The sequence below is a fragment of the Taeniopygia guttata genome, chromosome 3, assembly GCF_048771995.1.
Source record: "Taeniopygia guttata chromosome 3, bTaeGut7.mat, whole genome shotgun sequence".
NCBI classification, from domain to species: Eukaryota; Metazoa; Chordata; class Aves; order Passeriformes; family Estrildidae; genus Taeniopygia; species Taeniopygia guttata.
The window spans coordinates 55,920,281-55,937,030 of NC_133027.1; the positions used below are offsets into that span (position 1 = coordinate 55,920,281).

General features: G+C 42.1%; 1 protein-coding gene across 33 annotated transcripts in view; it reads right to left on the reverse strand.

Moving 5' to 3' along the window:
• Window positions 1–15,745, reverse strand: part of EPB41L2 (erythrocyte membrane protein band 4.1 like 2) — a 111,483-nt gene extending 95,738 nt beyond the window's left edge. For 7 of the 33 annotated variants that reach the window (XM_030267918.4, XM_030267914.4, XM_030267916.4 and 4 more), the window contains exons 1-2: window positions 14,604–14,846; window positions 11,707–11,785 (exon numbers count right to left, since the gene is read on the reverse strand). In XM_030267918.4, coding sequence (XP_030123778.4) covers window positions 11,707–11,785; window positions 14,604–14,717 — 193 coding nt within the window. In that variant the 5' untranslated portion in view covers window positions 14,718–14,846. Of the gene's footprint in view, window positions 1–11,706; window positions 11,786–14,603; window positions 14,850–15,593 lie in introns of those variants that run through there. The other 26 variants (XM_030267920.4, XM_032747300.3, XM_030267919.4 and 23 more) reach the window with 9 other exon arrangements.
• Between the last annotated feature and the right edge of the window lie 1,005 nt (window positions 15,746–16,750).

A 16,750-nucleotide genomic window follows, 5' to 3' on the forward strand; every position in this document is an offset into this window, starting at 1 on the left:
GAAACTGAACTAATTTGTGCTTTTAACCCAAAGAATCTGCAACTCAAGCATGTCAATAGTTAGCTGAACATAAAAACAGAGATAGAGCTGCAAAGCTATGCCTGCTGCAGGTGCATGAACTAATAAAGCAAAGAAGATGATGTAGAATGAAAAAACCCAACTCTGTCTCCCAGATTGCTAGTTTGACCATTTTGGTCAAATATTCACGCTGGTTTTGGAAGTATTCAAACTGAGTCTGCTTACACTGGTTATGAATATACCCTAACACAAAACTTCAGAGAGTCACCCTGAAATTTTGGCAGCAACAACTCCTCAGATTACAAACAACTCATAACATCATTTCTGTAGTCCTCTGTCACAAAGACAGAGAATTTGTTGCAGTTTACTGAGCAAGCAAACACATCAGTTGTGCATGGAAACAGAAGTATCATGTCCTAAATCAAAATATAACCTTTACTCACAGCTGGGTAGTCTGTCTACTTCCAATCTGCGCACTAATAGACAGTTTCAAAATGCAATGATGGCTTAGACAGAAATACCTTCAGAGATAAACAGTATATAAAGCATTTTGGTGTCACCCAGGGAACTGACTATGCCAAATTCCATGTATATTCTTTTGAAGAACATACCAAGTTCAGCAGGCTATGTTAGAAGTATCTAACAAAATACATCAGACAAGTTCACTTTCAGGCTTTGTGGAACTGAAGCTGCTTAATTCTCTTAACTTGGTAGAAAATAAAAATATAAATCAAGTTACGATATTTTTCACTCTGTGGGGAAGAGAAAAATGTCAAGAGTCTTTGACATCTTAGTACAAGAATTTGCCAGATCTGATTTAGAACTCTCAGTGGCATCCCAAACTCTTCTGAAAGGTCAGGAGACAACCTCACAGTTAACAACACTCTGGTCTCCTGAGCTTATATAAGCTACAGAGCAAACATAGGTAATACAGTCACAAGACCACCAAAAAGAAAATAATGATATAACATTCAGAAATCTCTTAATATATCCATCTCTACATTTTGAGGATAAAAGAATCATAATTTTCATCACACTAAATTCCTCTCAGAAAGTTATTTTCCAGATGCCTATCTACTGCATCTACAGCATCCTCCCTTGTATGAACCACTAGTAATGATTCTATAAAATCACTAAGCATTTTGATGTAAGCACTGATTTAACTGAGAGATCAGTTTAAAAATACGGTATTGTTGTAGGCAATGATGGTATCATAATCAGATGATATTAATTCCTTTAATTAAATACTGTACAAGAAAAACAGGAGTATTAAGTCAACACCAACAACAATCACTGAAGATGTTTTAGAAATATTATAGCTTTATAGACAAAATTAAATGTTTAAGTCAAAATGTCCTGATATTAAGAGGAAATAAAATCCATTTACAGGAAACAAATCAATATTTCACTGATCACACATTGCTATGCTGCCTCAAACGCCTTGCAAGCACAAACTTGCAGCAATGCTGCTTCACTTCAGACTGTACATTTGATTACTCCTCACTTTCTCTTCTTTATGCTCTTCAGCAACTAGCTCTGAGTCAGACCTTTAAGTATCACCACTTGCACTATGAAGCTCGAAAAACAGCCACAAAGCCTTTTTCTCTCACACCAGCTGTGAGAGAAAAAGACTAGAGGCATTAACCCATTAGGCAAAATAAGAATAGTTTATCCTACCAGAGTACAAAAGTCTGCAGAACAAAAAACAAGTGACCCAAAGGAAAAAAAAAGGCTACTTTAGATTCTTCCTTATCTCGTAGTTCTCACCCCAAAAGTTAAGCCCTCTTTAGCAATCAGAAATGGAAAGTTAGTAGAAGTCAAAGCCCAGGATCTCTGTAACTATGCAGTCTACATGCAGTGACTTTTCCCCTGTTATCACTTCTCCCTGTGTAAGAGCAAGCTAAGAGTTTGAAGAGTTTGATCTTTCTGTTCAGTTCTTCAAAACTTCCATGCTAAAATTTGCAAGCGTATTTTGAAGAAGAGCAGCAATACAACAAAGCATAAAAATAATTCCAAATAATACCTACAAACAAATCAGTGGAAAAAACTTGAAAACTGAATACAGTAGTACTCTATTGGCTGAAAAGCACTGAATTATTGGTAAAACCCTTGCAGACTATTCAAGCCCTTTGCAGAATTACCAGCCTTCAGGGTATCAGCAAAGACAGCTCTGTCATGTGAACTGATGCGTACTATTGATAAGTAAGCATAGCCTATGGCAGTGCTTTTCAAGTACAAAGACAGGTCAGAAAACTGACAGGTTTTTCATGCAAAGGAAGATACACCTTAATTGCCAACCAGGCGACTCCTTTAGTCTAGGGGGGGAAAAGGAGCAACAGCTGTTTTCAGAAGAAAAGGTCAGAAGGACTGGCTGAATATGACAGCATATTAGGCTTAGCTTGATTCTACATAAGATGTTACAACCATATTGATGTAAGGCCTATATTAGATTATCTCATTACATCAATATGTATTCAAATGTATTCTGAGGTGACTGCTTCAATTCCAGCTAAAGCCCTGAATGTGATCACTTTCACATAAAGCAACAAGAAGCCTTCCATGCTAAAATAGTGCTGTATTTTAAAAATACAGCTGTGGATCAAGTAACATTTTACTACTCACATCAGAGACAAAAAGCTTTGCATAACTTCACAGCATGGAACCATCAGACCACTCTCAACTCACTACAAATGTTTCTTTAGCGATAACTAGCAGAGCAAAAGCCATCTTCAATTCTCTAGCAGCACAGAACTTTGTAAACAACAACAGTGTTTACTTTAATTCAAGGGGAAACCAAAAAAAGAACAGAAGAAAATCAAGTGGGGAGAAGAGGTTACAAAAGGCTTGCATGCAACAGTACATCTACTGATGAAAATGAAAACCCAACTTCTGTTGCTTAACACAACCTCCATACAGACTAGAGATACTCAGCCTCCTAAGTGCATTCTTCTTTTTAAAGGTTCCACAATAGGAGCAAATAGTTCAAAAGCATTATCCATGGACACAGAGCTGCCCACTGATAAGACTACGTAAATTAGCTCAAAATTAGTAATTCTTTCTTCTTCAATACTATCTAGCTAGTGACTAAATTTGCTGCTCAAATGTTTGCACATATAAGATAGACATGATCAAAGGTACAAAAGCCACACTCAAAGCTCTCCAAACCAGACAAACAGTGAATCATAGTCAGAAACATCCCAAGTATCCCCAATTCCAATTCACTCCTACACAGTGGTACATTTTCCCTCTGTGCTATCATAATTTACATATGATATCAGGCTAATAATGCTCTGCAAACACATGTTTTAAAAATCCTGTAATTTTACTTTATGTTACTGAAAAATGGAAGTAATTGTAACTTTAGGCTTGTAAAAATACCCAATGGCAGTGCATTATTATAAAAAAGTGCTAATACCCTAGTAATAGCAAACAATTAGGAAAATGGTACAGGTAGAATTTCCATTACAGCAGAATCTTGCTGTTCTAATATTTAAAATTCATGAGGCATTGATTTGACAGATGACAAATTTGCTATTCTATGATTTTGTTTCTCTTTAATTTTATTAAAGACATATACACTGCAAAACTTTCCAACTTTGTTTCTGGATTAAAACCAAGTTAACTGTTCTCTCATGAAAGAGAGCTACTTAAACCTCTGCAACACCCAAAAATCTCAGTAACAGAATTTCCACACAGCTTTTCAAGTACCAGTTAGGTACTTGAACTAATACTTTACCTATAAAATATTATACCTGAACCATCTGGGAAAGTAGATTTTAAGAGTAAAACAGCAAGATGGACATTGTCAGATTCCAGTGGATGTGTTCAACAAAATAGTAGCTATGTCCCCACCAAGCAGCAAGAAGGAAACACAAGCTTTCCTAGGCACTGTGGGTTTTTGGAAGATGCATATTCCAGATTACAGTCAGATTGTAAATCCTCTCAATTAAGTGATCCAGAAAAAGAATGATTTCAAGTGGAGTCCTGAACAACAACAAGCTTTTTGAATATATTAAACAGGAGATTGTTCATGCAGTAGCCCTTGGGTCAGCCAGGAAAGGACAAGATGTGAAAAATGTGCTTTACATTGCAGCCAGGGAGAAAGGTCCTTCCTGAAGTGTCTGGCAAAAAAGCACCCAGGATAAGCCCATGATTTCTGCAGTCAGAGATGCCAAGGATCCCAGGCCTGTTACTCTCCAACTGAGATACCAGCAGCTTATGGAAGAGTTTGAGCTGTCTCAGAAGTGACTGGCACTGAAGCTCAGCTTCTTCTGGCACCCCAACTGCCAACACTGGGCTGAATGTTCAAAGGGAAAGTCCCAGCCACACATCATGTCACTGACACTACATGGAGTAGGCAAGCTGTGTTGATCACACAGCAAGCTCAAATAAGAAACCCCAATCACCCAGGGATCTTGGAAGTCAGCAAGAACTGGCACGAAGACAAAAACTTCAGACTACCATCATCAAAGGAGAAGGTACCACATGCTGAAGAAGCCCTATCATATAATCAACCATCAGAAAATGAAAAGCACCACACTCTCTTTATTGCCAGTTCCTGAGACACATTGAAAACAGGAAGCTGCCACATGAAATCCTACACAACAAGCTGTAGAAGCTATTGAGCAACAGGGTGGATCAAGCCAGAGAGCAGAGCTGAAAGCCATCCAGCAGGCTTTAGATACTGCTGAGAGAAATGGCCAATGTTCTACCTCTACACTGACTCATGGATGGCAGCAAATGATGGAAAAAGGTCAAGTGGCAGCACAGAGGGAAACCCATCTGGGCTGCTGAAATGTGCCAAGGTATCACTGCCTAGGTGAAGAAGTTGGCCATAAAAGTATGTCACATAGATACACACGTACCCGGAGCTGGGCTACCAAAGAACACTACAACTACAACAATGGATCAAGCTGCCAAGATTAAAGAGTCTTAGGTGGATATGGACTGGCAACAAAAAGGTGAGTAATTTCTGGCTCAGTGGGTCCATCATGCCTCACATCATCAGGGAAGCAATACAACATACAGATGGGCTTGTGACTGAGGGGTAGACTTAACCACTATGTCCCAAGTAATCGATAATGGTGAAATATGGGCTGCAACCAAGAAGGTAAGGCCTCTGTGGTGTGGTGGACTATGGCTGAAAGAGAAATATGGGAAGGCCTTGCTTATCAACTACATCACGCTGCTGAAAACCCACTAAGGCAAGGGCTACATGCTTACAGTAGTGGAAACAACCCTTGGATGGCCAGATACATACTCTGTGCCTGATGCTACTTCCCAGAACACCATCTTGGGCCTTGTCCTTGGCAACACAGCACCACTGAGAGAACTGACCCAGACAACAGGACTCATTTCAAAACTAGCCTCACAGATACCTGGGCCAGAGAGCACAGGACTGAGTGAGTCCACCCTATTCCCAATCATGTGCCAGCCTCTGGGAAAATTGAACAGAACAATGGATGTTAGAAACCACATTGAAAGCAGTGGGTGATGGGGCCTTCGAACACTGGAATCCACACTCAGCAAAGGCTGCCTGGTTTAGTTAACTCCAGAGGCTTCAGCAATCAAGCACATCCTGCCCAACCAAAACCCCCACCTACCGTAGAAGGGGATGAAGTCTCCATGGTGCATTTGAGGAATATCAGTTTGGATATAAGGCAACCTGTGCGACTGTTTTTGTTTGAGAAGTTGCTGGGTAATGCAGAGGGATGGGGAAACACAATGCATGCCTCAAAGGGATTTGATTTTTGGGCAAGAACAGTCTGTAATGTTGACTTTCATAACACAGGCTGCTGAATGGCACTGCCACTCTATGCCATAACTACCATGGGTAATGAATATGGTCTGCTCCAGATACATGGGGCTCCTGATGCAGCTCACAACCAGCCAGCAGCACATCAGCCCTCCTGCCCTGGAAGACATCTAGATTGTAGAGACCAAATTAACTCAATGGACACCTTGGAGAGACAGCCATTGACTGCTGAAATTATATCTGTGCTTGTGTGTATGTATATATGTACATATATAGCTGGTAGGTATAGGATTTGTGCATGATATGAATGGTATCAACTAAGGGGAGGATAATGTTCTGGTTCAAGCAAGAACAGGGTTAATTTTTACAGTAGCCAAGAGGAGGCCTCACCAGGAGACAAAGATTATTCTATATCACATCATTCTCTGGGGACAGGGGAAGGAGTCCCTTCTGCATCCTGTAGCATGGTAGTACAGTCAGGTATTCACCAGGCCCTGCCTGGTGAGCATTACATGTGACTCGTTCACCTCCCTCATACACTGTTATTAATATTCTTGCTCTTACTGTTCCTTTTCTTATTTCATTGCTATTTCCAGTAAATTGTTCTTATCTCAACCCACAATCTCTATCTTTTGCACTTCCAATTTGCCTCTCTACCCAACAAAGGGGAAAAGAAGGAGGGGGGGAAGTAAGTGAGCAGCAGCACATGGTTTGGAGTTTTCCAGTGAGAACACAAAATTGAGGAATTTCCTTCCTAGACCTTCTTTAGGATGCCTCACTGCCATACCCACAGTCTGCCCATAATCACATATAGTGCCAATAAAAGGAGATAAGGGACTGGTTCCTCCAAACTGGTGGGAGGCATACTCTGATATCAGTCAACAGAAGCTGCTCTTCTCTTAAGGTAATCAAAAATTATATACCCATAAAAAAACCCACACAAACCAACTTTGTTTCTCAAAAACAGAGGGATCATCTTTATTCCATTTTTTACTGAAAATCAGGAGTATGATGAAAGAACAAGAAAAATCTGACAAGCTACAGAAATTACTTTTAATTAATTTTAATTAACCAATTAATAAAGTTACATTAAATAAGATCTCTGATAATATTAACTTTATTTTCCTTTAATTTGAGTTGCTACCTTCATGATCAGTTTACCAGGGAACACATACAAACATATTGCCTGAGTTACCTGAAACAAAGCATTAGACAGGCATGTAAAAAAAAAAAAAAAGTAAATTTTAAAAATCACCTAACACCCAAGATGCACTAGCAGAGAAAAACCAAATTCTTCTCAAAATAAGTACTTATGCTTTCGCCTTCTTGATATAACCAAAGATCTAAAAATAGTCATAGATTATAAAATCATTTGTTGTGCCTTATACTGTTAGTTTTAACTGCTTACATACTGAGCCTTCCAGCAAGAGTCATGTACTGTTGTTAACCTTGGGAATAATATAACATGAAAACCCACTCAGAATTTTAAAAATAACACTTGCAGAAAAATCTCTGTAGCATAACTAGTTCAAGTCTTAAAACATTTAACCAAAACCATTAAAGAAAATCTGACTTGTTTTAAATATGAGTAAAATAAGAAGACCCTTGTAAGCTTCTGAACAGGAAGGATCCACAGACTTCTTCCTAACCGAGTATGCTTTACAAGCAAGCACAGGTCATTCAGCAGTAAAAGAATGAAGCACGTTGATCTTGACTTGAACAGGCTTAACATGTGGACCACAACACACTAGCCTTTTTGCCTCTCTTTTTTCACAATTGACTACACCAGGCAAATAAAATCTTCCCACATCATTCAACAGTTTATGGAGACAAGACGTTTCAAGACAGAAAATCAGGGCTCACAACAGTGACTAAACAGCTCACCCAATAAAAGCTGTTTTCATCTGGTCCCATTCCAAAGTGTTAACATACTACATACAGCACGTCTCACCCTTTATCCAAGACATGATGTACCACCACTGAGTAATTTTATGGTAAGCCAACCAGTTTCATACTAGGTGTTGCCTTGGAATACAACTGAAGATTTTTTTTTAATCAAAAATCAGGGAAATTGAGCAAAATATCTGAAAAATGCAAAGAAGCTGCACTTCTATCAAGGCAAAAAAATGGTTGAAGCAAACTTGCTCCCAATATACTGGGAACATATTTTAACCTTTCTCACACTAGCCTTTAAAAATCCAATTGCAAGCAATAAATGAAATACTTAATTCTTAGCCCAGTATATCAAATCTCATGATTCCTCATGATATAGACTTAGATTTCTTAGATGTTTCAAACAAATCAGCTCAGGCAAAGTATGCTGCAGCTAATGTGTGGGTGTTTCTATAGAGCTTCATTATGCTTTTTGAAACAAAATGAACAGAAGTCCAGAATACACAAGAGACAAGAACTAAAGCAGCTTCTAGTCATCCTTTCATATCAGGGCTAAAATTGTAAAAACTCCTCCTTCAGTGGTAACTGTCTCACATTTAATACCTGGTCTCTAGTTAAGACTGGAAATATTCTGTTTGGATTCCTGACCTTGTAATGGTCTAAGGATGAAAGTAGAATGTAGAGTCATGTACCTTTTACTAAATTTGTTAAAACCAATGAGCATATGAAGGGGGCAGCAATGTTATAGGTGTGGTTTTTTAAAATGAGATTGGCCACACCACCCTGCCACTCCCCCCAAGTTGGAACACTGTCATTTCTTACTGTGTTCTGTAGCACAATTTCATTTTTGCTTTGGATTAAATTTTTAAACATAGAACTCTCACAACAGAGTTAATTTTACAGAGCATTTCTACGGAAAAGGCACCTTTCCTCCAAGAATTTTCTCACCTACAACACAGGGTTGCAGTATTCCTAACTTCACTTTTACATAGCTTAATTTTTTCTACAGTACATGAATAATGTGCTGGTGACAGTGTAAACTTTTCCCCAAAAAACCCTCAACTATTCAGCCTCAACACCAAGTCATTATTCTGCATATATGCCATGGCACTTAAATAGCATCCTTACTTTCTGAAATGTCTCTAGGACTAAATCCAGAAGTGACAAAAACCTATAATGTTTTAATATGCTACATGTTTCACCTTACCAATTCAAAATAGTAAAAAAATCTGGAGACTATGAAATATCAGCCTTCAGAAACATGTCTTACATCTTACATATTCAACATGCTTGGAAATAAAATGGTCTCAGTATAAGCAAGTACAAGAGTAGCAGGGAGGGGTGGGGAACGAAAAAAAAAATCTGTGAGTGCACAAGTTTCATTAAGCATTAATTGCTCTCTGTAATATATTCTTAAGCATACACAGAGTCAAGAAAGCACACTGGGAAAGTGAGGCCAAATACCCAACAGCTTAAGTTAACTAATGAGATAATTAGAGGTCCAAAACAGGTTTAATACTAAAATCACATACAACTGGGGTTTGTAAAGAAGGAGCAGTAACACTGATACGTAGCAATCCCAGCCTTATTACAAGCAGCTGCCTCTAACCACAATATAATATAATCTTTGACAAATGTTATCTACAGAGGGGACAAGGCAACCATAAGACAACACATGGACTTGAAAATTAATTTAATGCTACAGCATTCTTGGGTTCTGGTTGTAGGTTTCCTACTCTGTCCACCCTCCCTCCACCTCCTTCCCTCCTATACACTAGGTTGATTTCAGACTCGTGGTCAAATAATGAAATACTCTACCAGGAAAAGTCTCAAAAAAGCCATACAAGAAAAAAGGATTCAGTCCTTGAAGAGAAGATCAATGATATACAGGGCATACTTCTTTAATTGCTTGATGATGAAACAGCAGCAGTTACAGTATTATTTAAAAACAGCTTTTAAATACAACTTCAAAAGGAGAAGCCAAATGGGATAAAACAATTTCTTTCAGCTGAGGAAACAGCAAATAAGATTGTTTACAAATAATGTCTACAAAGTACAAAACACTGTGTTTGGAAATTGAAAGTTTCAGATCCAAAACTGAAATGTTCAAAGAAGTTTGTAGGACATACTTAGTATATTCTGAGATATTTTAATTGATGAATCCCTGCTTTTGTGAGTAACTGAAAGCAATAAAAGTGTTTCAACAAATGTGAAACCCAAGCACATTTTTATCACCAAATTTTAATTTTTGTTTGATTTTCAGAAGTAGGAGGATACACGCTGAATCAGTATGAATTCAAGGATCTGCCCAGTATGAATTCAAAAACTTGAATTAAGAATATATATTTTAAATCCCATATACAGGATAACTGAGTATTTCAGATTAGAAAAAGCTGTTCTAATTTTCCATTGTGGTAAGACAGCACATCATGCATTTTAAATACATACTGAAGCTTTCCATACTCTTAATAACATTCTGTGTTCTTAAAATGTTGTAGTCAAATTCTTATCCAGGCCACTATAAAGAATACCACAGGTATAGTCTATACTTCTCTACCCACAGTAAGGGGATAGCAGTAAATTACAGTAAAATCTGGTGTTACATTTAACTGTACAACACTACTAATTAGAGAGTAATTTCAACAATAAATATTTGGTTAAACTCTGCTTTGTCATCAGTGCAAGCAATTTAAGATGAAACTGATCTTTCAGAGAGTCTGTGGGGTTGTTCTGGTTTTTTGTTGTGGTGTTTTTTGAGTCTATTTTTATTTTCTGGTTACTGAGTGTCTTTTCCTATTAAACAGTTTTCCAGAGCTACTGCTTAGCAAACAGAAAACCACATAGACAATGTCAGAAGTAAAAGGGAAGATTCAAGCCTGGAGGACCATGGCAATCCACAGTTCTCTTTAAACTGTCCTTAGCTAACCCTATTTTACTACTCAATGGCAAGATCTTCTAACAATGATCTTACAGAGCACATAGGCTGCGTGACTTAGCAATAGCAAGGTAAGCTAAAAGACAGGCTTTATCACACCCTTCAGAAAGAATACAGGGAAGAGAAACCAAGATACAGACAAATATGAGTCCTATGGTAGATACAATATCAAGTAAAACACCCAGTTAACCCCCTAGACACTGACAAGTCACAAGTTTTTTAAAAGAGAGGCTCTTCCTGCAATTCCTCACAAGAACTCTCTGATGAGCCATACTACTATTAATAAAAGCACTACAGAGATGAACAGTAGTAGTACCTTATCTCCTTGAGAAAAAAAAAATCCAATAAAAGAAACAAGCAAACTACCACTACCTGCTTCTGAGAATCTGCAGAGACATCAGTTTTTACACAAGAGGACAGCTTCACTGAAGTCGGGCCTCAAAAGCATCCCATACTTTAGTGCAGTCACGAAAACATTATGCCATCAAAGGCAGCTGTGATGTGCACAGCAAAGGGTTGGCATCCGACATTCTCTTTTACAACATCAACTCAGAGTTGTAATGCAGTGTTTGTGTAGTGCCTCTAAGACATCAGACACTACAGCAAGTTGAAAAAAACCTTTTACCCCAAGTCTATTAAAAGAAATAAACCTGCATTCTTGCTGAGTTGTCCCACCTGCAAGTCTATAATCTCATAGTATACATGGAACATACTTTCCTTATTTCACTAGCCAAACAGAACAGCTATTTTTGGATTACCAATAGTAATTTATCAATATTCTGTTGATATGGCCTTCACTTAGTCTGTAAATCTTTACAAAGTTCTCAAAGACAAGGTGAAGTCTATGGAACAAATAAGTTACCAGCAAAATTACCTTCACAGAAGAGTGCACACCACAAAGTTCTTAAGTAGAAGTCAAAACATTTACTCTATCATCTAGATGTTCTTTTCTATATACTATCACAAAACTGACAACTCAGGATATGTAAATTTATCACGTCAATAGCTAAAGTAAATGGGAACCTGAAACAGAACACAAAAGGCTGTCTATTTAGTAAATTCATACAATGAATCTTCTGATCTAAAAAAATAAACTACAAATTACCTTTCACTTCAGTAGGAATCTTGATTTGTAGAGTGATATCAACTATGACAACGGGATAACAGCACAGTACCTTGCTTGCCTGTAAGGGAATAATTAAGAGTCACCTAAAAGCAAAAAATTAACCCACCAAATAAATTAGAAAACCAGATAAGTGAAATTGAACAGTAATAAAATGATAAACATTTTGAAAATGTGAGCACCCTGACAAAGAGAAAGAAATCCCGCACCCAATCATTTAACTTGCACTTGGATTTTTGTCTCTTAACAAAATAGAAGTGCGGCAGTTTATTTTAAAGGCTAACATCCTTTAAATTTTAAAGTAGTCTGCTTTCAAAATAGAAGGCCAGAAATAACCCCTTACAATGCAGTTTGACTTCTTGTATAGCCCAGATTACAACAATCAGATGCTTCCACATCCCCTTTTTTTGCTCCCATCCTCCTTCCTGTGTCCACCCATTGTGCGAGTACACAATGAAGAGTTTTCCAACAGTGCTTTTCTTGGGTTAATTTTGCTTGCAATGAGGAAGACAGCCTACCTTCCCTCTCCTCACTTCCACCTATTTAAGGCCAACTCCAGAATGAAATCACAGTTCGACTTAGTACATCTTCCTCAGGAAAGTATTCAACCTTGCTTTAGAAGTATCTAGTGGCAAATATATCACAACCTACAATCTTTAGTAAAATTACTTTTAACCTACTGAAACTTACACACAGTACGCTAAAATGCAGAAAACTTCCTCTTTCAAAAATTAGAGTAGAGCTACACATTACAGGCACAACTATTAAAAATATAAACAATTTAGATCCTTTTTCTGCTAGTGAATACTTTCATATCTCTCATCCATGTAACAAGCATACCTACCATCATTTTATTTTGTTCTCTCTCTTTTTAATCCTAAAATAGATCAATCTTTTATATTAAAAAATACTTCCCAGGTTAAGGCCAAAAGGCCAGTTCAAAAAGGAACCCCCACAAGCACCAACTACATAATTTTTTACCTTGTTATATATTTTAAACATTTCTTATGAACCTAGTTTGATTTTTTTGAACATCAGCTTAAATTGAATGTATGCCCAAATTATTTACCACAACCCGCAATACCTCCTTTATATGTCTGTACTTCCCAGAACACTTTTCTATTCTCCATCTATGATCCACATTCTTCATCTTTAAAACACAATGTGGGAGCTGGTCCCATGAAAAAGGAATATTCTGCCTATATCCACACTCACAAACTGATTCCAATCATACTGGCTACTAGAAGTAATACAGTTATTCTTCAGGTTACCTTCTCTAAATGAGAGCTCCTCAGTGATGCCACTGAATCCCCATTAAAACATCAGGAAGACAAACTAGCTTCAGAATGCTACCTGTGTAGCCCTTGAATCTAAAAAAAATGTATTAATTTACTGCAGTTACTGGAAAATTATCCAAGCAGAAGTGGAACAAAAGGTCTATTTCCCCATGAATGAAGCCTGAAGTTTATTTCACACAACCCTGGATGTTATAAGAACTTTGAAGTCCCTCTCTTCTCCACTATCAACAAATGCCCAAAGAGAATATGAGTATTTTTGAAAGTCTTGTCTAGACCATTTAAATTATATTTTTACACTGCAAGCTCATCTACCACAGATACAAATTGTTGGCAGAAATTTTTGAGATCAATAACCTCAGAAAACACTGAAGGGAAGGTAATTTTCTAAGCCCAAAGGTAATGAAACTCAGCAGAATGTTGCAATTCAATCAAAAGAAGGCAGCTCAACTTCCCACCAAGAGGTCAAGAGCAGACAAAGCAGCATGGCCAGCAGAAATGGAAACTTGTAAGGGAGGAGAGCAGCAGCTGAAGCAGAGCACTTCTGCTGAACACCCTTCCAGGGCCACTGCTGCATAACCCAGGGTGCCACCAAACTGCTTCTGTTCTGTAACTGGTTGGCACTGTAACTTAGGGACGCCGTTTCTCTGCTGTTCAAAGCATGATGCTAAAGGACACAGCTTTTCTTTTAGACAGTCTCGCAAAGAAGCATTTCCTCACTCCAACCTCGGCAGGACTGGACACACACAGGTTTATGAGAATTTGCTGAAGGCTGAAGTCTGTAGAGCCGTACTTGTTGCATTTCGCTAACACTCTGGAAGCACCCATGACAGCAGACAGAAAAGAAGGCCATAAAGCTAAGAAAATGAATATATGTGCTTTAAAGCAAATATAGAATATATCATTTAAACAAAGTCTTGGAGAGCTTTATAAGAAGTAAAAAACACGCCAAATCAACAGCTTGCTAGTTTTTACTGGTATCAAAGCGCCTTAAGTTTACTTTAGCTGGCTATTACTTGTTCTCTGGCAGTGATTTTTTTTGGAAGGTGGAAATCATAATCATTACACTGACAAACCCTCAAAAGAACTCCCTTCACGTCAATCAGCAATCCTTCTAGCCACACACATGTGTGGACAGCACTATTAACATCAAAAGGGATTAAGTTCAACTCAGTGGGATCTTTGCCTGGGGAAGAACGCTGCGCACTAAAAAAATTTTACCACAGTGTTAACAGCTCTTTTGAGTGCATTCAGACTTCAGAATACTGTAATCAAAGCCTTACAAAGAACAATAATAGGAAAAGAACTTTGGACCTAAATTTATAAATAAAAAACTTTTTTTTTTAAAGATCTCAGTGCATAATGCTCAGAGGTTGAGTCGTCACATCTTGAAAGGAAGCCTTATTTTAAAACAGTAGACACAAACCATGTAAGAGGATTCTACACTTATTTTTACCCTAATCCTGAAGGGAAGGGAAATTAGGGATGCGAAGTCTTCCTCGATTTCACTCCCTACCCGATTCTTGGCAAACAGCCTCAGTGCGGGGGCCTGTTTAGCTCATTTTTCTGCAGTTGCTAACTTACAGACGAAAGAAAGGCACAGCCCAAGATGCAAACAGATGAAGTTATCAGGAGGAGAGGAGTGGTGCTCCGGGAGGACGGGAATTGGGAAACCAACCACTTCTCTTCACGCAGCATTCACGCGACGGGTGCGGGAAAGGCACCACCAGCCAACGGGACAGATTTAGTCGGGGAAAAGCACCCCTCTCCTTGTGGCCCAGATCAGAGGCGGGCGAGCCAAGAGCGCGGCAGCTGCGGGCACGGCAGGGACCGCGGGAGCCCGCGCAGCGCCGGCCGGGCGCGCCGAGCTGCGGCCGGAGGCGGCGGGGAGGCTTGGAACCGAGCAGCGAGGCGCGGCCCCGCACGGCTCGGCTCGCCGGGACCAGCGCCCAAGGCTGCGGGAAAAGGGAGGGAGGAGCCAGCCCCGCCAGCCGCCCCGCTGCCCGCCCGGGGCGGAGAGGCTGCGGCTCGGAGCCGCTCACAGCCAGCCCCGCCAGCCGCCCCGCTGCCCGCCCGGGGCGGAGAGGCTGCGGCTCGGAGCCGCTCACAGCCAGCCCCGCCAGCCGCCCCGCTGCCCGCCTGGGGCGGAGAGGCTGCGGCTCGGAGCCGCTCACAGCCAGCCCCGCCAGCCGCCCCGCTGCCCGCCCGGGGCGGAGAGGCTGCGGCTCGGAGCCGCTCGCCCCCGCCACCCCCGGACGCGCGTCCTCGGGGCCGCTGCCGCCCCCTGCCGGCCGCCGCGCTGACAGCCCCCATCCGCCAGCCCCGCCGCCACTCGGGGCCGGCACAGAAGAAGGGAGGGAGGGAGGGGGCCGCTCTACCCGATCAGCCGGGCCGGCCCCGCCCGCAGCCTGCGCATCCCGCGGCAAGCGGAGCGGACCAGTGAAAACGGCGACGGATACGCGGCAAAGCGGCCCCGAGCGCAGCGCTGTGGCTGCCCGACCCCCGCCGCCCCCCATCCCCCGCTCCCCATTGCCGGCGTAAGTCGCGCTCCCCCGGGACCGCTCCCACCAGTACCTGCCGCTCGCACGGCCACCGGCGCCCGCACGCTCCCGAAGTTCCCGGCCGCGGCCGTCAGCCCAGCCCGGGAGAAAACCCCGCCGGCCCCGCCCCCCGGCCAATCCGCGCCCCGCCCGCCCCCGCGCCCCGCCCCGTCCCTTCCCGGCCGGGCGGCTCTGGCCCCGCCCCCGCTCTAGCCGCGCCGCCATTGGCTGGCGCAGCCGTCAATCTCCGCAGGCAGCGTATCACCCCCGCCCGCTCTTCCTAGGCCGTTTCCAGCGGCCGCTGCCCGTCGGGGCTGCGGTTTTAGCCCGGGGCAGGGACGGGCTTCGGGGGCGTCGCCGCAGCGTCGGCATCGCACCGGAGAGGCACTGTCCGGCAGCGCCGCTGGCGAGCCATGGCCCCGGGCGAGTCCGGGCAGGGTGGCACGCTGCCGCTGTCCCGCGGTGCCTCCAAGCGGAATGAGCTCCGGCGGCACCGCGGGAGCGGAGGGGAAGCGCTGACCCCTCCCGGCTCTCCGCAGCCCCCGGCAGGTGCCGCCGCCAGCCGGGCCCCGCGCGCGGTCGGCACGGACACACCGCCGGGAGCCCCGCGGGATCGCCGCGGGGCGGGGCCGGAGCGACCCTCCCGTGCGGGGAAGGGCAGGGTCGGGACTGGGATAGGATCGGCACTCGTGGGGACCTGGCCGAGAACAGGAGCCAGGGGCTTCCATGTCCTCCTGAGGGACTCCGGGAGTGAGGTGAAATGACAGCATCGAGCGGGGTGTAAGGAAAAAGTTACTCATGCTGCGGACAGCTGGGCCGTGGGAGTGGGTTCCGCAGGGATTTCCACTCCCAAGCAGATGCAGTCCTGAGCAACCTGGACTGACCACGCAGCTGGCCTTGGTGTTGAGCTGGAGGTTAAGTGAGAGGCCTCCTTACAACCTGCATTTTCTAATGGTGTTTGGATGTGTGTGTGGATTCTGACTGCTAAAATCCTGGATATGAAAAACTCATGGCAACTGCTGTGCTGCACAGGCTGCAGACCCTGGGAGTGCTATGGAAACAGAAAATTATTTACATTGTGTGCAGTCATACTGATTTTGCAAAATGCAGCACATAATATATGTTGCCTGTACAAGTTCACCCCTTTCATGCATTATAACCTAAAGTTAACCACAGACTTCTTGCCTAACC